This window comes from Manis pentadactyla, chromosome 1 (genome assembly GCF_030020395.1).
Source record: "Manis pentadactyla isolate mManPen7 chromosome 1, mManPen7.hap1, whole genome shotgun sequence".
Taxonomy (NCBI): Eukaryota; Metazoa; Chordata; class Mammalia; order Pholidota; family Manidae; genus Manis; species Manis pentadactyla.
Window position 1 is genome coordinate 76,020,960 of NC_080019.1, and position 24,103 is coordinate 76,045,062.

Here is a 24,103-nt window from a genome sequence, read left to right on the forward strand (position 1 = left end):
ATATTCATACGATTTTGTTGTTCACCCATTGAAAACATAATTTTAAGGGATAGCTAATAAAATTAGGAAGTTATCAGACTATATTTAAAGTAAAAATATCTGAATTTTGCAAAAAAATTTTTTGACTGCCCAGAAGTGTCTTAAAAAAATGTGCTAAAGTGTTAACAGTAATTATTATCTCTGTATAAAAGGACTTCAGGTGAACTTCAACTTTTAAAATAATACTTTTTTAACTTTATGTAATATGCACATACTAGTTCATACTCATAAAAATTAAACCCTTGCTTAAATGTCTGGTACTGGTTAATGAAAAATAGAATAAAGATTACTATTTCTCCCCTTTGAGAATCTCACTGAAACAACAGGAGTGCTGTACAAAAATGAATAGATTCATGGTGACAGTAAATTAAAAGAACAAAAGGGTGGGATTATTTTGATGGCTAGACCAGGATAAACTTCAAATGGTATAGACAAAGGCAACAGGCAGGCAGTGCCAGCCCCTGACCGAGGGGGCTGGTGAGGACACCCAGACTGTGGTGGTTCCAAAAGGGGCTGCCCAAATCCATGCCCAGCATTTTTAGCTGGGGCTTTCCAAAGATGATAGTTTGCTTGGTGGGAACTTGTGTGTGTACTGTGCTGGAGGAGAAAGAGAGACAGGGGAGCTTGAGGGCACATGAGGTGACCCTTGATGTTCAAATTGAATCCTGCAGAAAACAAGAAAAAAGCAGCCAATGCTCCTGAGAAGCCAAGTATTGAGATGCTTTTGCACCCCTGGCTCCAAACATGGGTGCCTCTTTACTTCTGGCCAATTATGTTCTACACTATAAATCTGGCACTGGGAAGGAGAACACTCTTCCCATTATGTAAAAAAAAAAGGAAAGAAGAGCTAATGTTCTTCCAAACAATCCTTATAGTAAGTACAATGAAATCTGCATTAAAGCATATTTTGCCTCTAATGGACAATTCCCTGTCCTAAGCAATTTCTTCAAAGTGACTCTGTGTGATAGAATCCAGCACTTATTTTTAAAAACTACAGTTAAAATTCCATATTTTAGGTATGCAATTGATCTTTAGGGTAGACACAAAATGGGAGTTTTATTGCAACCCTTTGGATTTTACACAGTAATTTTAAACTGTTTCATTAAGGTTTAAAATGAATACTAGCAGGTAAAAGATTATAATAGATTAAAAAAATAAGAATTTATTTTCTGAGGAGAAGTTAAGGGCCTGAAGGAATTAAGTGATGTTGATCAAAACACTGAAATCTATTTCAAGCACTACTGGCTCCCTGCTCATTTACAGCCAAGCCGAAATGGGGGCGGGGTGGAGAGTCCCACTGTCTAGTGCTTATAAACATGGCTTCTCTGTATTGCTTTCCCTGTTTATTTCAGGATTCCACATTACCAGAACTGGAGGATAGAAGAGGAGCAGGAATATATATGAAGGATATAACCATTTTAAGTTTTGTTTCTGGAATGAGAAAGACATACCAATACAACTATGAAACTCTCAAAAATTATCTACTGAAGAGAAACCAAACCTGTATCATCTTAAATGTAATAGTTGAATCAGGCAAGAATCATCAATGGACGCTAAAAACAGTGGGTAAAAGATGTTGGAAATAGGATACAGTGCTCAAGCTTTGGCTACATAGATTAAAAACTAATTACAAAGGTAAACCCTACCTTTACAATGCAGATTACCATTGTAACCATATGAACAAGCTTAACATCACCAATAGTGGGACAACCTGGCCTTACATGCCTACTGATACGAAATGTACATTATTCAGCATACAACATCACCAATGCATACTCTTGCCAAATATGTTCAACCTAAATTTCAAGCCTTGACCTAATTTCCAGCTTATGGGAAATATAGCAGAGAACACAAAATGTTAATTGATACTATGAGGAAACCAACAAGTCCAGAATGTGTAATAGCACACAAAAGAACTGACCTGGTTTCTTCTAAGAATCAATGACAAAAAACAGGAGGAGGAACTGATTTAAAGTGACTAAGAAAAATTTATCAAATGAAATACTTAAACATTTATACATTTTTTTTTTGGTAATAATTGGAGAAATCTGAATATGTACTCATAAGACTATTAATTGTTTTTAATACCTTTAGGCATGGGAATGGTGTTTTGGTTATCTAAGAAAAAGTCCTTACTCTTCAAAGATGCATGCTTCAGTATTAAGATATGAAGTGCATGATTTGTGTGCTTACATTCAAACTATTCAATGAAAAATAAAGGAATAAATTTAAAGACTCATACATTTAAAAGTTATCTATTTATCTATATATCCAGAGAGAGAGGGAGAAAGGCAAGAAAGCAAAATGGGCAAGTTAACAATGGATAAAACTAGGTGAAAGGTGTGGTATATGGATGTTTATTTTACTATTAGGCTTAGTATTGGCATCAAATTGCCAATACTTGACCATTTTTGAGCTATAAAATGACAATTTTACATCTGAATATACCAATTACAATAGGTAGGAGACACTGGATGGGTGATTAAAGACCTACCATTAAAATGACTTCAGAAACCAGATGGCTTTACAGCTGACTTTTAACTAGTTTTTAAAGACTTGATCATTTCTATGCTATGCTATTTTCAGACCATAAAAACAACAGAAAATGAATATAGCAAACCTTAATAATATCTAAACCCAATAAAGACAGCCTGCTCCCCGAACAAGAGAAAAAGAAAACTGTAGACTAATCTCAATTATTATTATAGATACAAAATTGAAGGGGAAAAAATAGCTATCCTGAGAATGTAAGGATAATTCAGTATCAGGACAACTATCAATATATTTCATTGCATCAATAAAGTAGAGGAAAAAACTATGTGATTATCTCAACACATGCTGAAAATGCTATTAAAATTCTTTTCTAATAAAAGCTGTGAGTAAAGTAGGGTTATTTAATGAGTGTTCGGCACTTCTCAAAGGACATTAACATGTTTTTACTCTTTTAAGCTCCACACATTTAATCTTTAGAGATAGACTGTTACCCCATTTTATTCTCTAGAGTAAATGTCTAGAAGAGAGAATGCTGAATCATATAATTGTATGTTTAACTTTATAAGAAACTGCTAAAAGGATTTACAAATGGCTGTACCATTTTGCATTCTCACCAGCAATGTATTCTCTCCAAGTCTGTAGCTTATATTTTCATTCTCTTAAGTGTCTTCTGCAATGCAAAATAGATTTCATTTTTATGAGGCCCAATTTATCATTTTTTTCTTTTATGTATGATGCTGTTGGTATATCTAAGAATCCTTTGCCTAATTCAAGGTCATGAAGATTTTCTTTCATGCTTTCTTCTAGAAGTTTGATCTTTTTATATTTTACATTTGATCCATGGTTCATTTTGAGGTTTTTTTTTTTTTTTTTAAGTCTGAGGATTAGGGCAAGGCCACTTTTTGGCCTATGAATATTAGATTAGATTTTTTTTGCTGTCTAACAAATAACCACAACCGTAGAAGCTTAAAACACCTATGTATTAATAATTCACAGATCTGTAGGTCAGGTGTCTGAGCTACATTTGCTTGATCATTTGCTCAGGGTATCAGAAGGCTGAAATCAAGGTATGGGCTAGGCTGAGATCTTGTCTGGAGGCTCTGGGGGGAAATTTTCCAAATTCATTCTTGTTGTTGGCAGAATTAGTGCCTCATGTTTATAGGCCTATGGTGCCCTTTTCTTTGCTGGCTGTCAGCCCTGGATGCTTTCAGGAACTAGAGGCTACCCGCATTGCCATGTGTCCACCTCCATCTTCAGGCAGCAATGGTGTACCAAATCCTTCTTGTGTTCTGAATGTCTGAATTCCTCTTCTATGACCAGACAGAGAAAACTTCACATGTAAAATGGCTCATGTTAGCACTCCACAGATAATCTCCCTAATTTAAAGTCAACTGCACCATGTAATATAATCTATGCATGGTAGTAAAATCTATTATAGTTGTAGTTCTGAGGATTATGCAAGGTGTGCACACAAGAGTGAAAAGGGGAAGAAAATTCTGAGAGATATTTTAGAATTCCTCCTATCATAGATAACAGCTGTACTAATTCCATGTGTGGGAAAATTCTCTACTCTATTGAATTGCCTTTGTATGTTTGTTAGATTCAATGAGCCATCCTTAGATAGGTCTGTTTCTGGACTCTCTTCTGTTTAGTTGATCTGTCTATCCCTTCACTGATACAATATTTATTGGTTTTGGCAGCTTTACAGTAAGTCTTAAAATCAAGCAGTGTAAGCCCAAAACTTGATTCTTTTTCAAATTTGAGTTAGTTTTTCTAGATCTTTTGCCTCTTTTTCTAAATTTAAAAATCAGTTTGTCTATATCTACAAAATATCCAGCTGGGATTTTTGTTAGAATTTCATTAAACTTATGGACCACCTCATGGCTAATTGATATCTTAACTGTTTTGAATCTTTCAATCTATGAGTGCAGTACGTCTTCCCACTTATTTAGATCTTTCTTGGTTTCTTTCACTGGCATTTTGTAGTTTTCAGCATGTAGTTTGTTAGTTTTGTTCCTAACTATTTAAATTTTTTGCAGCTATTAGTATCTTAAAAAATTAATTGATTTTTTCAATTGTCCATTTCTAGTATATAGATATACACTGAATTTTTGAATAGTGACTTTGTATTCTAGAACCTAATTAAACTCATTTATTATTTCTAGAAACTTATGCTTGTTTTTTGTAGATTCCTATGTTCTAAATAGATAATTTTATTGTGTGCAAATTGGGCAGTTATATTTCTTTCTTTTTAATTTATAAAATCTTACTGATTTTTCTCACCTTATTGCACTGGCTAGGATTACCAATACAATGTCAAATAGAAGCGGTGAGTGGACATCCTTGTCTCATTCTTAATGTTAGGAAGAAAAGCATTCAGTCATTTACCATTACATATAATATTAGCTATAGGTCTCTGTAGTCACCCTTTATTAGTCTAAGGATGTTTCCCTCTATTCTTAGCCTGCTAAGAGTTCTTTTTTTAATCATGAAGAAAACCTGCTTTTTTTGAAATACCTTTCCTCCATCAATTGATAAGATCATGTTTTTCTTTAGCCTCTTAATATGATAGATTTTATTAATTAATATTTGAATAATGGACCTGTCTTGCATTCTTGAGATCAGTCAATCCCACATAGTTGTGGGGCTTAGTCTTTTTATATATTGCTGGACTTGATTTGCTCATATTTTGTAGAGAAATTTTGCATTTATGCTCATGAAAGATATTGGTCTGCTGCAGTTTTACTTCATAGTGATGTTGTTTTCTGGCTTTAGTATCTGGATACTTCTGGCCTCATAAAATGAGTTAGAAAATATTCCTTCTTTTTCTATTTTTTGGGAGAGATTGTTTAGAACTAGTATATCTTTTTTCAAAAACGAGTTTATCAGTGAAACCATCTGGACCTGTGTTTTTGTTTTTTTGGGGAGGGCAGTTTTTAAACTGAATTCTATTTCTCTAATAGGTAAAGGATGATTAGATTTATTTCTTTTTCAGTGGTTTTTGGTAGCTTATCAAGGACTGTTACATTTTGTTCACATGCTCTTTGTCCATTTTGTTGAATTTATGTGCATAGAGTTGCTCATAGTATTCCTTAATTATTCTCTTAATGTCTCTAAGGTCTGTCATGATGGTCCCCTTTCATTTTTGATATTGGTGATTAGATGTTTTTCTTTTTGTCAATCTGGCTAGAAATTTATCAATTTATTGATCTTTTCAAGGAAGAAGAGTTTGGTTAATGACTTTTCCCTATTGTTCTTCTACTAGTAATTCCATTGATTTCTGCTCAAATCTTTTATTTTCCTTTCTTTTGCTTGTTTTGATTTTAGTTTTTGCTCTTAATCTTCTAATCCTCATAGAATAGATTATTGATTTGAGACTTTCTTTGTTTTCTAATATAGTCATTTAGTACTATAAGTTTATTTCTGAACACTGCTTTAGTTGCATCCTACAAATTTTGATGTTATATTTTCATTTTCCTTTATTTAGGATATTTTCTAACTTATTTGAGTGTTTATTCTTTGAACCATGGATTGTTTAAAATTGTGTTATTTAATTCCCAAGTATTTGGAAATTTTCCAGTGGCTTTTTTTGCTGTTGTTATTTATTTCTAGTTTAATTCCATTATGGGGAGAGAACACATGTTATATGATTTCAATTTTCTTAAATTTATAAGATATGTTTTATGACATGGGGTATTGTTTATTTTGCTATATTTATATACACCTGAAAAGAAAGTGTGTTATGTGCTGTTGGGTGGAGTATTCTATAACTGTTGATTAAATTCAGTTGGTTAATGGTATTGTTCAGTTCTTCCATATTATTGTTGATTTTCTGTCTATTTGTTATACTGATCACCAAGGGAGGAGAACTGCAGTTTCTACCTGTAAGTGTGGGTTTGTCTGTTTCTCCTTTCAGATTTACCAGTTGTTGCTTCATGTATTTTATGGCTATGTTAGGTGCATAGACATTTTATATAGTCATGTGTTCTTTGTAAATTGACCCTTTTACCATTATGTAATGACCTTTATCCCTGAGGAATTTTCTTGCTCTGAAGACTACTTTATCTGATATTAATATGGCCATTCCAACTTTAATTTGGTATTTGCATGGTACATCTTCTCCCATTATTTTATATTTAGTTTACCTATATTTTTTATATTGAAAGTGTACTTCTTTTAGACAGCATATCAGCATATATTTGATATGGTAATCTCACTATGAGAATGATAAAATTTTCCACCTTGATAATCTCTTTCTTTTCATTGGCACCTTTATACCATTTAAATTTAATGTAATATTGATATGTTTATATTTAGACCTACCTCTTCTTTTTTTTCTGTTCATTTCCTTTTTTTCCCCCCTCTCCTACCTTCTTTAGGGTTATCTGAATTAGTTGTGTATGCCATATCCTCTATTGGATTTTTTATTATCATTTTTAAGTGGTGGATCTAGAAATTACAATATATATTTTTAACTTTTCACAACTTATTTTGAATGAATATTTTACCAATTCAGGTGGAATGTAGAAAACTTTTCCCCTTACAAGTCCCTTTATCCACTCCCCTTTTTGAAAACCGCATTAGACAATGTTAAAATTTTCTTCCAACAATCATATATATTTGAAAGATTTTAAGATTTTAAAAAAGTCTATTACATTAAACAGATATTTACCATTTCTGTTGCTGTTCTTCATTCCTGCTGTTCAAAGTTTCCCTTCCTCTAGTATCACTTCCCTTCCATCTGAAAAAATTCCCTTGGCATTGTTTTTAGAGTAATTCTGCAGGTGAAAAATTCCATTCTCACTTTTGTACGAATTGGATGAATTCTAATAATCTACCTTCAAGTTCAGTGACTCTTTCACTTGTCATCTTTTATTTAGTTGTTAATCCAATCCAGTGAATGTTTTTTGTTACTGCATTTTCAGTTCCAAAATTTTTATTTATTTATTTTTGTAGCTTCTATTTCTATGCTCATTTTCTTCCATTCTTTCCATTTGCTCTTACTTCTTGGGGCATGATTATAAAGCTGCTTTAAAGCTTTGGTCTGTTAATTCCAACATTTGTGTCATAAGGGTTGGTATCTGTTGATTGTCTTTTTACTTGTGAGATACTAGGAGTTTCCTGGTTTTCATATGCTGAGTAATTAAATTTATCTGGAAATTTGAATATTATATTAAGTGATTATGAATCTGGATATGTGGAGTGACACAGGGTTCTCCCATGGTGAATGTTGGTATTTTATCAGGAAATCAACCACATTAGGTATAAGATGCAAGTTCTTGCCTGCCTTCTGTTGCCCTGTGGTTCCAATGTCAGTTCAGTTTCAAAGTCTCTGCATTGCTTTCAGATATGCCCTGCATGTGTGCCATCCAATGTTCAGTCTGGGACTTGGGTGATGCTCTACTTTACAGTTCAGTTCTCAGTCTTTAGGGTGCCGTTTAGGGTCAGATATGTGCATATACAACTTGGGGGTGAGTCCAAAGGTTTATACACAACTTTATTGGATTGCTTTCTTATACTCTTTCCATTCTTCCATCTCCTCCACATTTTCTGGCTTCTTAAAGCACAGGGCTTTAGTTTCTCTACACTGCACTTTGTTTCCCATAATTTTCCCATAATATTGTGCCTGCTTCCAAGATCAAGCAGTAAGAGGATTAAGAGAGAGAAAAAAATGCACTGGGAATTCTTCCCAAGGCCTCAGGACCTCAGTTCTCTGGTTGGAATTTTGGGGGTCTTCCCAACTATTGCTGCTATCATCACCACGGCTGCCTCAGGATAGCCTGGTATTGGGATGACAGAAAATGAAATAAATAGCAGAAACAAACCTAAGGGATTTCTCCCAGTCTTCTGACCCACAGGGATTGCCTTTTCCTGTTCCTTGTCCCCCATACAGAGAATTTCTCTTACAGGTCTTTGGTCTTCCTTGTTGCATAATTCTGGTCTTTGAGCAAACACAGGTCAAGAGAAAAAAATAGGAAATTCATCGCTGGTTTGATAGAACTCTGAATTCTTTTTCTTTCCACAATCTGTCTGCAACTATTTAATTTTAAGAGTCCTTAGATAATTGCTGCATGCATTTTGTCCAGGACTTTAAGTTGCATTCAGTGGAAGAGACATGGGGGAGTAAATATGCTTACTCCATCTTGACCAGAACTGGAAACCATCCCACAGATTTTGAATAACAAGTTCTATTTATTGCATTTAAAATCACTTTTTTCTGACATGGTCTATTACCTAAAGATACATCTATTACTTAAAGTAAAGCACCTATATTGGATCATACTTTATGATAACAGGCTAATAAATTCTCTACAATGGAGCAGAATGTTCATTGTTTGATAAATTTAATAAATGGGTGAAGCTTTTTGATATTGATGTTCTCAAGAGCATGTTGGAGAAGATAAATAAGAACATGCCTGCTAGAGGACAGCTGGCAGCTATGAAGATAAAGACTGTTATCTCCACAACTGGGAAGATTCTGTACAGAGAAAGCAAGCATATTAAAGAACCCAAATGGCACTGGAAACAAATTTTGGAGCTGCTAATTTAAAAATCTGTTACAAACCTAGGATATTTTTAGGTGAACAATAGGTTACTGAAGTTATCTACTATCTCTAATAGAATTTGTCAAATTAGATTTATTTGAGCAATAAATGGAGTTATGAAACATTTTTAGAAGGAACTACAGAAAATAGAATATAATTTTAAATGGGAGTTATGGATAGAAAATATAAAGTGTAAGTCTACATTCAAATGAATAAATTGATTTTCTGTGTTTCATGACAGAGAATATTTCTCAGGCCTGTCAATCGATATAAACAGATACAAAACAAGTTGGTACAAAATCAATGCAAAATAATAAAATTGATACAAATTGATGAAATAGTAAAAATTAAATATTAGAAAACATATTAAACAAAGATTATGCTCAGAAGGAATAGAAGCATACTCTAGAAAGAATCTTTTTGAGCTGTTGGGTAAATATAATGCTTTCTGTGAGCATTTTTCTTTAAGAGGTTTATCATTTTGAATGCAGAATAGGAGCTGTCTGTAAAACTGATGAATCTATTTACTAAATTAAATGAACTACGTTTCCCAGAGACTGTTTCTTTTTATTTCCCAAGCAAGCCAGGATTTCATAAATACAACTAATTAATAATAGTTTATTTGTATGTATGTGTGTATATAAATATGCCATGGGCAGTGAAAGTATGTTTGGATAAGAAGAGGCTCATAGTTGGTCATATGGGTATTGTTCTAGCAACATTTGTTGAATATATACTATGGGCCCTAAATTCTTTATACATGCAACACCTTATCCTAATAACAATCTAATGAGATAGGTATTATTATTTTTCCAAATGTATACATTAAGAAAATTGAGACATAGATTGAATTTATTGCTCAAGTTCCCAGACCTAGTAAGAGAGAGAGGCAGGGTTGGACCCATACCATCTACCTTCAGATTATGTGTGCTGATTTACTATATTAATATACCAATGAAGTAAATCATCAAACATGCATGAGATTTTGAATACTAGCAAGGAAACCAAATAGAACACTGCTAGATATTGAGGGAACTTAATTATATGTATTCCTCCATTATATTAAATTGACATTTCCTCACCTCAGTAACAAAGTCTGTAAGTGGGTGTATTTAACACTGTTTAAGATTAATTGTCTAATATTAAGCAATTGTTTAAGATTAAAAAATATTACTAAGGACAGTTCTCTATCTCTGTGTGCATTTCTATGATGGCTGTTTTTAAAAGCATTGTAATTTAAAAGCATTACAAACAATGAAGCATTCTAGGATGGCACAAAATGGGGATGGATCATAAGCCCAAAAATAGGATTTAAATTTTTAGTTAAAATAATGATGGTGGAGATATTGCACTATCTCCATTCACTCTTCAATGGAAACAGGACAATGTGTGAAATTTTTTGTTTGATATGTAGTGGAGGCTGACAGAAGGCTGATGTGGAATCTTGAATGGGGGTGGGAGATGGACACGATGGTGACAAATTCCTGTAACTCTCCAAGTTCCTGGAATTGAGGAAGACAGACTTCCCTGCTTGGCTACTTTGGATCAGGGCTGGACTTGTTTACCTTTAACTTTCTGGGTCAAAGAGAAAACCTGCACTGCAAAATTTCTGTGCTGCATGAACAAGTCAACCCAGTCACTCATGATGGATGAAGATTTCCTGTGTTTATTTTTAACAGGCCTGCCTTGGTTATAAAAATACATGTCTTTTTCCCAGAGGATTTGTTAATCTAAGTAGAATGCAGGCATCAGGAATAAATTCATTACTTAGGGCAGTAGAAGAATGTACTAGTTGGTCCTACAGGCCCTGGGGCTTAGGCTGCTTGGGCGGGGGTCTAGCTCTGCAGCCTGACAGTGCTGTGACCTTGGGCCCCTTTGCCAGGCCTTGGCCACTCTAGGAAGTAGCTCACCCCACTCAGAAGGTGAGTCACAGGGAGGTGATGTGCCTTGCAAATCTGGCTATTACTGATTGAGATGCTAAAGGCCAAAACTGGAGGTTGTAGGAATCACTTACTGAGGGCACTTTCTAATGCCGTTGGAATACACTTCTGTATCACTCTATTGTGCAAGGCTTTCTGCACTGTGGCCAGAAGAGATGGAACCAGATCTCCTATGTGGGGGATCCCAGGAAAGGTTTGCACTGCGGTATGGCTCCATTCTCATGCTCTTTGTTAGCTCCATGAGGCACCCTACCCTAAATCTAGCATGGGGTAACCAACCCCAGGTAATTACCTTGCCAGAGAGTTCTGCCCTGTTGGTCTCTGAGGTTTAAAGATTTGTAAGCATGTATGATCATTTGGTGGATACTCCTGTTTACTGGCTTCTGCAGGGCAAAGCCTGACACCTTTGTTCTTGTTCCTGGCTAGCTGCAGAGATAGTCCTTGGAGAAGGGAGGTTGAGTTTTGCTCACCACTTCACCAGCAGTATTAATGTATTCCACAGGAGGGAGGAGATCTGGATTCTAATGGAGAAACCATTCTGCTTTTTTTATATGAAAACCTCTAAAATAATACTGGAGGAATTATTTTTTTAGAATTTTGAGAAAAAATTCTGTGATTTAGTTCAAGTGCTGCATTAAAAATATTTTATTATTATTAAAAAAAATAGCTTTAGGTTTGAATGTGCATATGATGACTTAATTGAGAATTTGTTTCATATGTAAAGATCATTCTGAGTTTCTCTAAGCACAGGATCATGGCTGTTTTAAAGTCATTTCCATCAAAGTGCAATTCATATTCATGCTATCAATTTTTACCTTTTTTAAAACATTTACCTGCATCCTATTGTGGTAGTTTGTGGCTGAATGGCAAATTTTATGGGGGTGAAAATCAACTGAAGGACATACCTAATAATTTAAAAGGCAAATATAGAATTAAAAAAAAATCAAGATGGGAAGTCAGTGTAGTGTATAAATAAATATATAAAACCATGTGAGGATGTTTGAGTTCACTCAATATCACGTTTGCATTACTGCCCCTTGGGTTTCCCAATTCCTGTCATTTTACTAAAGCTCCAGTTTACTTACATTCTGGTATTTTATGGGAAGAGTCCCTGACATCAAAGTTGGTTAATGAGATGATGTTCTTTAAACAAGCAAAGCCTTGCTAAATATAGCTTAAATAATGGACAGGTATCATTTAAAGGCTATAATGGAACTGAGGATTTCTTTGATAACGTTGACAAGGAAGTGGAGCATATAATGGTATTATTATAACCTGGATGAACCAAATTTATGTCATGCTTGTGTGCCATTTGCACACACACTAATTTATGGTCCTGTTCTCTTCTGTCTCTTCTATCATGTTCAGTTTCCTTCCCACTAATCAATGCACAGTGACTCTTCTTCCTCAAGTTAGACCTTGCCTCCCTCCAGTGTAGGTGCTACGGAGTTTGAACTGACGGCTCCGGTGTGCCTGGCCCTGGGCAACCCCAGTCAAATCTGGCAGTATTTAAAATCAGCCCAGCTCCACTTGGAATTAGAAGTCTAAATCAGAGGTTCCCAAAGTGTGGTCCTGGAGTCAGCAGTATCAGCACTGCTTGGAATGTGGTAGAAATGCAGATTCTTAGGCCCTGATCCAGACCTCCCAGGTTGGAGACTCGGAGGCAGGGGCCTGGCAAGATGGGGGAGAATGAGCCCTCCAGGTGGTTCTGATGTGCCTTCAAGCTGAGGGCCACTGGTCTTGGTCTTGCTGCCCTGCATCCTGTCTGTCTGGGTTGACTTCCCGGATACTCACATAGCTATGACAGTTTTCTCCCACTGATTTCCTCATGAGTGAGTCTTTGGTCTCTCTGGCTGGGTTTCTGCCCTGATTTCGGATTAACACTTTAGTTTGCAGTTGGGATTTCCACGTTGCCTATTGGACTGGAACCTTGTCAGTTCCTTTCCTTAAATACATCACAGCTCTGCCTTTAGCCCTCTCCTGTCCTGGCTGGTGGGCAAGTCTGGCATTGAATCGTTTGGGCTACTGTGAGCCAGTTCCTACAGGGGCATTTCTATGACCTGGCAGCCTCATGCTGTGCCTCCTGACAGGCTGTAAGAACGCTAGCCTGAATTGATCTCCAGGCCCCTCATCTGTGGACACTATGGTTGACATCACCATCTTTTCTTTTTAGCTCCTGTCCTATAAACTGGATCATCGTTCTAACCTGCCTAAAGCCCCATTATTATATTTTCCTCTCCCTGCTCTTCTGGACATCAAGAGACTACATGAGTTATGGCATCTATTTGAAGTCAGTGGATGACTCTGGAAAACACTATAGGAGAGGTAGGTTAACACCTTAGGATAAAGCACGGTACTGATTTGGGCAAAGCCTCTTTCAGGGTCAGAAAACCAATAGTAGGAAACAAGTAACATTTGAATTACTTAAAGACCATGTTGACATCACTACTTTATGTTCTGAATATTTTGATTTACCTGATAGGGTATTTAATACTTTTATTTTATGGGGATTGGTATCCTCTAATTTTTGTTTTCTATGCCTTAACTTTTCCATTCCCAGCCCTTCTAGTAAATTTTAATCCAGAAACCTGAGCACATTACTGTCTTACAGTTCATCGGGGACCCAGTGCTGTGGAGTTTAATGCAATGTGTGTGCTCATCCATAGAAGTCTACAGGTAGCCACCACTGTGAAAGAAACTTCAGGTCACATTTATATGCCTAGAAAAATAATTCACTGAACATTTCAAAACACTCTCCATTCACCTTTGTTCAAAGCCCTTTTATGTGTTTAGCAATATCACAGAACTCTGGAAATTCTCTTTTCCTTGAATTTGGTTTAATGCATGAACTACTTGATCCCATTTAAGCAGAAGCTTTCTTATAGCCAACTTGTGAATCCTGATTCTGCTTCCTCTTTGGGAAATGAATTTAAAAAGTTTCCATAAATTTTTAACAAAAGCAATTTACATTTGTGGTTACATTCATTTAAGTTCTCATGTGGCAATTGTTTATTTAATCCTATTACATGTGTAGGTAAAATTGTAACATTTCCAGAATATCTCGCCTGGCTTTAGTGCATTTGCATTTTCTCAGAGGTGGAGAGAAGTTCATCTCCACCTTAATGGGTAACCGAGGGTGTGTCTAAATCTGAAAATTTAAGGGGAGGGGCTAGCTTGCTTCTGCTAGAGCAGGAAAGAAAGAGAGAAGGCCCCGGACTGCAGTTTGTAAGCAATAAATGGATTTTAAACTTTATTTCTCCTTTTGACTGAATTCAGTTTTTAGAGGTATTTTGACCCGGGATTTTCTTTCCCCGGACTTAGAATGTGCTAAGCACAATAACAGAGTCCTTGTCTGAAAGAATCTTCTTGAAAATCATTTTCCAGTCAGATGGATCTTTTCCTGTCAGATGTGGTGGGTATGAATTTGGGCAGGGACCAGGGAGGGGAGCACGATCATCAAGATGGATGGCTTTGAGAAATAAAATGTGACTAACCTAAAGCACTATTACATCCTGGGATATGGAAATGAAAACCTAGTTCAGAAAAATACTTAAAGACAGCAACATTTTAAAACAGATTTACCAATTTTCAAGACTGTAATAAGATACCCATTTTTGTCATATTGTCCACTATATACATACTTCAGGTTTACAGCGACATCTTCCGGGCATTGTTTATTGGAGGGCCCCCTGACTGATGGCTTGACACCCTTTTCCCTGTCATCTTGTGTCTACAGGATCCCTGTAGCTAAACATATGGCTCACTAATCAAGTGTGTTTGAACATTTCCTGTGTCCCTAATTCTATCCTAAGTGCTATGAGAAGTTAAAAACAAATTCATTTTCTCCTCGGTATTACAACTTTTCTGTATAAACCCTATTATGACAAGAATTGTGTCTTCCTCATTTTTGTAAACTCCATAAGATATCACATTGTACTGAATAAATATTGTTGGATGGAAGAATTCATAGAAAAATTTCATTTCTAGGGACTGGCAGTAAATAGACATTACCCTGAGATTTCTAGGATTCTTGGAAAAGTCAGTTCAGTTGGTAAAAGATCATACTCTTTCACCTTGTAAATAATCAACTTGACCCCAGGGAAAGTTAGCATATAGACCTGCCACTGTTCTCTTGACCAGGTCAGCAGTGCCAGAAATAGAATAGTGCAAGCCATGCCTGGTAACGATTTCCTTTGTTAAGCAGTACAGTACTTCTCACCTGATCTGCAGCCAAGTGAGCATGGGAGTCGTTCCTCCTCCGAACACCCAGACTGTGAAGAACACCAGGAGCAGGGTGGTGGTGAACATCATTTGTTTGGGCTGAGAGTCTGTGTCCCGGATAGCCAAGGCAAATGCTATTGCTCCTCGCAAACCTTAAGGGGAAAAGCAAAAGAGAAAAGAGAAAAGAAACATTTGCATCAGTCTCGTTCTCATTTCATTGAATTTATCTTTATAATTTCCTAGTGAACACAATTGCCTTTTCAAATTAAACTTTTACTTTGAGATCATTGTAAATTCACAGGCAGTTGTAAGAAATAACAGACTTACTAAGTGCCCTTTCCCTACTTCCCACCCTTTCCTTGAGTGATAACATTTTGCAAAATTCTAATCCATCACAACCAGGATTTTGACATTGATACAGTCACAATACAGTAGGTCCCCATCACCACAAGGATCCCTCCTGTTGCCCTTTTATAACCACATCTACTTCCTACCCATACACTCCCCCCTTAACTTTTGGCAACCAGTCATGAATTCTCCATTTCTATAATTTTGTTATTTCAAGAATGTTATATAAATGGAATCATGAGGTATATAACCTTTTGGAATTGGCTTTTTCATGCAGCATAATTCTCTGGATATTTATTCAGGTTGCCAAATGTATCAATAGCTTGTTCCTTTTTATTGCTGAGTAGTATTCTGTGGCATGGACATTCCATAATTTGCTTATGTTAAAGGACATTTGGGTTGTTTCCAGTTTTGGGCTATTACAAATAAGGCTACTGTGTATGTGACCATTAGTTTTCATTTCTCTGAAGTAAATGCCCAGGAGTGCAATCACTAGCATCAGATGGTATTTGCATATTTTTAAAAGAAATTACCAAACTGTTTTCCAGAAAGACTATACCATTTTACATTCCCACCAGCAATATATAATTCATCCAGTTGCTCTGTGTCCTCATCAGCACTTAGTGTTATCACTATGTTTAATTTTAGCCATTTTGATAGGTAGTAGTTTATTGTGGTTTTAATCTGCATTTTCCTAATGACTAATGGTGCTGACCATTTTTTAATGTATTTATTTGTTATTTTTATACCCTCTTGGGTGAAATGGTTCTCCACGTCTTTCCTCATTTTCTAATTGGTTTGAATTTTGAATGTTAAGTTTTGAGAGTTCTTTATATATTCTAGATGGTAGTCCTTGGTTGAATATACAGTTTGCAAATATTTCCTCCCACTTTATAGCTTTTATTGATGAAACCTAATCTGTTCATTTTTCCTTTTATGAATCATGTGTTTGGCATCAACTCTAAGAACCCTTTGCTTAGCTCCAGGTCACAAATATTTTCCCCTATGGTTTTTATTTTTTTCTAAAAGTTGCATAGTTTTATACATTACATGCAAGTCCATGATCATTTAGAATTTGTTTTTGTATAAGGTATAAGGGTTAGACTGAGGTTCACTTTTTTTGTGTATGGGTGTTTAACTGCTTCACTGAATTACTTTTGCACGTTTGGGAAAAATCAGTTGGGTATATTTGTGCAGACTTATCCCTGGGTTCTCTGTTCTGTCCCATTGATATGTGTCTCTCCCTCTTCTATTAGCAGATTGTTTTGATTACTGTAGATTTATAGTGGACCTTAATATTGTGTATATTGATTCTTGTATTTTGTTTTCAAACGTGTTTTAACTATTCTAGGTCTTTTGCCTTTCCATAAAATTTTAGAAAAATATTGTCTATGTCTACAAAGAAAATCTTTCTGGGCTATTTTAAAAATCACATGTCAGAGAACAGGAAAACCATTGAAAATGATAATTAAATAATATTTAAGAATTACTCCAGCCTTACTACATACTTTTACAGTTTATAATCTAAATTAATTTATTAAAACCTGCTTTTTCTTGTTTCACTTTTCTTCTTTAAAAACAATATGCTACTTGAATTTTTATGAATCTGTATTAAATATATTTTCAAGAAGCAGTATTAAAGATGACATGCTAAAATATCAAATAAAAATGTGATCACAATAAAAACAGACATGTCAACTCTGAAAAAGAGGTGCACTGAAAATAAAAGTGCAAGTTGTAAAGGAAAGCAGTTAAAATGGAGGGTCTCCCATGGGTAACAGAAGACTTGCTAGACATTTATGGTCCCTGTTATATCAGGTAACAGGGCAAATAGGGATTTACAATGACAGCAAGTGTAAATCAGAGAGGCAGTGATTTGGGTTTTTTTTATAAGAAGGTTTAGACACATACATAAAATATCAATGGTCTACTTTTTATAATATTTACTATATCATCTAGGTCTAAATTTCCAAATCTTTATTCATATAATAAAAAAAGTTTAGAAATTGAACACAGGATAGGGTGAAGAAAACTCTATGTAGCCTGGTTTTCATTCCTGGGTCCCCAGTTGGAACACAGTGCTTCTTTTTCATCTCCATGCTGAGAATATACAAGAGACAAGTGGCAAAACATAAGACCCAGAGGGTTAGACTAGAGAGAATTAACATATTTTGCCTGAAACAAGGAAGCTTCAGAAAGAAAGAAGAACATGCACTCTGATTAAAAAATGCCTTCAAGTAACAAAATATAATGGAAGAAGGAAATTATTCTAAATCTCCATGTAGACAAGGAAAAATGGCCTGAAGATAAGGAGGATAACATTTGAAGTAGATATTAATGAAAAAGTTCTTGTACATCAGAAATCCTGAACACTTGAGATGGCTGTCCTCAAGAAGAAAAGTACCCCCCAGAGACATCCAAGCATTCAGGGCAAGCTGGGGACAAGAGAGTGGGGGGTATTAATTACCCTTAATACTGGGGAATATTTAATAATGTTCTCTCCAGGAAGTATAACTGGTATCATTAGGGAATGAGAACTCAAGGAAACAGTCTTACAACAGATTTCTGCATTTAAGGAGAGAATTTATAGGTCAAGGCATAGCTCTAAGCAGTGTTTAATCACAGTGCAAGATTAGATACAAAAAGTGATCTTCTTACTTTCTCCTTTCCTCAAACTCACATTGCTAGAAATGTCTATGAAGCAGCACTTCCCCAAATTAGGTGGTGAGTATTAGGAGTATTAAGTGATGAGAGTCTTAAGTATTTGTTTTTATTGGATGTTTGTGTTTTTTTTTTTTACTTTAAATTTTTGTGAGGAAGAAAAAGAATAAAAACTAGAAGAAAAGTTTAAACTTGCTTTATCACTTATTATAAATGCTTTCATGTGAGATATCAAGGACAAGGAAGGACACAATCATTTATCTTCCTAAATATGTTTAATAATGTGTTGTTATTATGTTAAACTAGCATAACTATGTTCTTAAATCTAAATTATCTACACATGTGCAGTTCTTGGTTTAAAAATATACCCAAAAGATGTTATTCTGACTTAAAAAAATCCTATATATAAAGCTCTCTATATTTGCAGTAGATGCAATATAGAGACCTCTGAAAAAAAAATTAAAAAAGAAGGAAAAGTTCAGCCACTGCCTTGTACATGTGGCAGGTTGATAAATATTTCTAAGAAATATTTGCTAATTTGGTCCAAATTCTAAGATGTTGACAGGAGGATGCCTTCTTCATATGACAATCATCTAAGAAACTATAGACACAGGGTTTTTTGAAGAAGGGATCATCTGTCTGGTCACATGGGGTGTATGTGAGATGGCCTGGCAACATGGAAAGCATGGAACTGAACCAGGGGAGCTTGCTAAGTGGCCAATGTGAAGCTAATTTAGAACTTTAGGTAGGAACTATTACCTTCATCCCAATCATCCTTTGATTCCAAAGTTACCATACATTTGGAGCCCAGACAATTGTCAAATCAATGGCCATTCATTGCTTCATTCAGTACATATGTGTCTTAGTTTTCCATTAAAAAACATATGGATTGCCATAACAAAATACATTAGACAGGGTAGCTTCAACAACAGAAATTTATTTCTCATAGTTCTGGCATCTGGAATATTCAAGGGTACCAGCAGGGTCAGACTTCATGAGACCTCTCTTCCTGGTTTACAGAAGGCTACCTTCTGGCTGTGGTGTCTGTTCTTATAATGGCACTAATTCCATCATAGGGGTCCCACTCTCACAACCATATGTACATCTACTCTAATAACCTCTCAAAGGCCCCATCTCCAAATACCATCACATTGGGGGTGGAGGCTTCAACATAAATGTAGGGGGACATAATTCAGTCCATAGCAATATGTGTGGATTACCTGCTATGTGGAGGTTCTGTGCACAATTATCCTATCTTCTTAACATGATGGATTTGGGAAATTGAAGGCTTTAGGGGTGAAATTAATTACTTAGGCTTCCAGAAAAATGCTAGAAATAAAAAAAAACTAATATTGACTTAAGGGTTTCTCTTAGCAGGAGACTATTTCCAAAGAACCCATATACCATGTTACTTAGAAAATCAGGAAATCCAGAGCCTATTGTCAAAACTTATCTTTTGTTTTGTTTTATGGCTACTTTGATCTTTGGATTTATCTTTCTAATTCTCTTTGTTTTGGCCAAGTAATGGACATAATTCTATATTTTTGGGGTTTGATAGACTATACCATTTCATTTTAGATGGTTTTGTAGAGATTTGACATATTTCACGTACTCAGTTGTTAGCATCATCTTAGGGAATAAAAGAATTACCTGCAATTAAATGTGGTTTCATTTAAAATTGGCCTCTAAGGGATTCTTATGTTAATTATGTTGATGTTCTATTCATAACAATAGAAGACTACTGAACCAAGGAAAGTTTTCTAGCAAGGACCCCTGCTGCAGAAAATGTGCAGCTTTCTGTTTATTTTTAAAGAGCAAAAGAGAAACTTAATCTGTTATACATTTGCAAATGTGTTCTGAATGGGTGAAGGTCAAGATATGGATACATTTAAATCAGAGGAATATAAGTACCCTCTAGGGAGTTTTTATTGTAGGTGCAAAGCAATAGTCAAAAACTAAACACTTACTGAGCACTCACTATGTGCTGCACATTACCCATGTTACAGTGGGGGAATTAAATGATGAGGAAGTTTGGGATTCTCTATTTCAGGGTTCATGGGATGTGGGGTAAAACTGCAATATTTCCAGAATCTCTCACCTGGCCTTGGTCCTTTTACATATACCACTGCAGCTTCTCACAGCCTCTAGGGCAAGGGGTGGAGAAAGGCTGTTCTCTCTTCTTCTCTGTTGCATAATTGGTCTGGTACCTGTAAGTCACCAGAGGATCCACCCTGTGGAGCTTCTCTAGGAAGGGGAAGGGGGACAGGTGGACACAAGTGGGGACTGCAGAGAGACTGGGAGAGAGAGTAGCGGCCAGAGGGGCCGAATGGAGCCAGGCCTCATTGTGAGCAATCAAAGGCTTTCTCCCAACCTAGCCTTTCCTTAGACTGATTTCCGTCACACTGGTTTATTCGCCCCAGTCGGAAACACGTTTCTCTTGGAGCTGCATGGTCCTAGGAAAACGACCCTTTTAATAGGCAAACTGTGATGAGGTTTCTAGAGGTGTAAAAATATGCTTTGCAAATGCAGTCTGATGAAGAAAAAGGTTAAGATTGCTGAACGTCATAGGCTCAAATCATGACCATCGTCAGCAGATGTGCAGTGTTTCAGGCACTGAGATGAATGGTGTGGGGAGAGAGGTCTTGGCACACGTGGTTTTCTGTGCCTGAATCATGTCCCCCAATTCAAATTCTCTCCAGTTCTTTCTCCTATGACCCTCACAGAATGTCATCTAAGTCCACTGGTCTTCAGAACTCAGCTGAACCACTGATTCCTTTATGAAGCCTCGCTCCTCTGAGGTTAGATCTGGACTGGGCTGATTTATATTCCTAATACAATCTGTGCCTGCCCCATCAAGGGGATTTATGATATTAAGTTGTGATTGACTGACTCTGTTTATCCACAATGTCTAAAGCAATGCCAGGCACATAATATGATGCTCAATAAATATTTATTGATCAAACCAATGAATGGATGAATGTTCTGCTTCTTTGTGACTGCACTGAACCTCCTAGTTTAATGGACTTGTGAGTAATTGTTTCTTTGAGTTCAGCTTCCACCCTTTATTTATTGGGAACCTTAAAGCCTTTAAAGACCCTCAAAGACTTTAAGTCAAGAAACCTGGAACCTGTTCTCAGGCCTGCCCCCAACAAGTTGCATGATCACGAGCAGAGTGTCTCATCTGGATCTGTATTGTCTCATCTCTAAATGGAGGTTTTAAGACTAGACTTACGGTCTCCTTGACAAAAAATTTGCTAAAACTACCTTGAAATAAAGACAGAGTTTATGTGAGCCAAACTAAGGACTGAAGTCCAGAAACAATAACTCCCATGGGTAGGAGAAATGTTTCAAGGAGCCCAAGTCATAAAAAGGTTTTTATTTCCTTGGGGAGATAGTAAAAAAGTCAGAATTTCAAAGGGGTGTGTGTGTGTTCCATTTACATAACATATGCAATGCTAAAAAAAAAAGTGTTGGCATCTATATACATCTTGGCACAAAAAGATATTAAGGGGAAGGGCAAACATTCTTGCTTACTTTCTTTTTTGTCCTTGAGCAGAAATTCAGAGATGTGGTGATGGTGATATGTAATTTGTTTAGCTTTTAACTTGGTTTTAATGGACAGATGGTATTATAGAGTTAGAAAGTTTTAAGTTTTCAAGGGTGACTCTCAGAATCTCATTTTGAGACCCTCGAAGTTAATGTAACTTTCTATACTTAGGCCTTAGAAATCATCTTTTTGGTGGTCCCTAGTATGGTGGTCACCTTTTCAGTCTTTAACTAGAAGTGCACATCATAATCAGCTGTGGAACTTAAAATTGTATGTAGTTATTGATGCTATTTTCCTGACTCTAGAGGTTTGGAATCAGTAGAGGACAAGTCACGTGACAGCCCAGGCACCTCTCACTCCCCACTTCACCTTGTTCCAAGGCCCATTACTTCACACCGTGACTGACACTCTGGTCTTTTGGCCTCACAGCCTACACCCTCTCCTCCATTCAGACTCTCCATGTTCCTTTAGTCTCCTTAAAACCTGGCTTTGAGTTTGTGATCTGACTTGGCACTTGTAAGTGGCTTCCCAGATCCCATAGAAACCCTTCGATTAGAATCTCACTCCACTTTTCCCATTACCTCCTGTTCTCCACTGAGACCTTTTCATGCCAGCAAAGTGGTCTTCTTTCTTCCCATAAATGGCTGTCATCCTTACCTCTGTGCTATGACCCCAGGTAACCCCTTGCTTCACTTCTTTTTGCCTCTATACCATCCCATAAAGTTTTCCTGGAATATTCCAGTCTACATTGTTCTTTCTTAGAAATCCTGTAAGACATATTGCTCATGCCTCGTGCATTATTAAATGATTGTCTGAGATGAATCAGTAGTTTAATGTAATCTGTTCTTTACCCTTAATTCTTAATTATATCTTCCTTATAGTTCTTCTATCTTTCATATTACCCAAAACATGAAACTTAGTAAATTCTTTTAAATTGAATGATTGCAGTAGTTTCAGACCCTTTAGATATGAGGTGGTAATTCATGTATTCTGTTGTTTGTTCATTCATTCATTCATTCATTCATTCAGGATCCAGGGGATAGTAGTAAATAAGAAGTAGTCTCTGCTTTAAAGGAGCTTCCAGATTAATTGTATATATATATATATATATATATATATATATATATATATATATATATATATATATTATGTGAGGTGCTATGAAGAAAACCAAAGTAGGGCAAGAAAGAGGAAAAAGAATGTTTCTGGTTAGGTGACATTTGAGCAAAGATTCACAGAATAAGGGAGACCTGGATATATTAAAGAAAAAACATTCCAGGTTTTTGGAACAGTAGGTACAAAGGCCCTGAGGCAAAGATATGCTTGGCGTGTTCAAGTAGGAGCAAAGGGGCTGGTGTGGCTGGAATGGAATGAATTTGGCATGGGTGGGGGCAGTGGAAGGAGATAATGACTAAGTGCAACAGAGCCAGATCATGTTGGGCTCTTGACTACCAAGGCTTTTGAATTTTATTTTGCAATGGAAAAGTTTTTGGCAGGGTAGTGATATGATCTATTCTATGCTTAAAAGGACCACCCCGGCTCTGCTATGAGAAACAGATTTCCAGGATGAAAGTAGCAGGTCAGTGAAGAGGCTGCTGCAATAGTCCAGGCAAGAAGTGAAAGCGGATCAGACCAGAGTGGTAGCATGGAAGCTGGAATACTGTCAAAGGCTGAAAAGATTTGCTGATGGGTTGGAATACAGGTCTGAGAAAGAGAAATAACTCCAATAATGTATGTCCTGAGCAACTGGAAGAACTGGGGAAGACTGTGGGAAGAGCATGTTTGGATGGATGGCGGGAGATCAAGGATTATATTCTGGCCAGGTAATCCGAGATGCCTATTAGTCATCCACGTGGAGAGGCTGAGTGAGTGGCTGGATTTAAGCGTCTGGAGTCCAGGGGAGAGGTTAGAGTCCTTTTACTGGAGAGAGTGTGAAGATGGGAGGAAAGTTTGGAGCTTGAAAAGTGTAAGGAAGATAAAGTATGTTTTAAGTCAAGTTCATTCTTGCCTCCAGGTCTGTGTGTGTGCTGCTCCTCCCAGGCTGCCCCTTGGGTGCTCCTCATCATCTCAGTCCTCAGAAAGGCTGCCCTGACCATCCCACCTAAGGGCCCAGGTCTTTTTTTATATGTCTTTTTATTGCACTTATCACCATCTGAAATTACTGTGTTTATTTTTTAATCTTTAAGATCTGTGTCTCTTCATAAGAAGGTGAGCTTGGTAAGACCAAACCCAGGGCTAGAATGGTGCCATTCATGAAGTAGGCTCTCCTGAAGCACTGGATGAATGCATGAGGGAATGGATTAGGGAAA

General features: G+C 36.4%; 1 protein-coding gene across 3 annotated transcripts in view; it reads right to left on the minus strand.

Moving 5' to 3' along the window:
• The window catches only part of SLC9A9 (solute carrier family 9 member A9), a 527,348-nt gene that overhangs the window by 177,559 nt on the left and 325,686 nt on the right, over positions 1 to 24,103 (minus strand). For all 3 annotated transcript variants that reach the window (XM_036904299.2, XM_057498899.1, XM_057498900.1), the window contains exon 12: positions 15,237 to 15,390. In XM_036904299.2, coding sequence (XP_036760194.2) covers positions 15,237 to 15,390 — 154 coding nt within the window. The remainder of the gene's footprint in view (positions 1 to 15,236; positions 15,391 to 24,103) is intronic.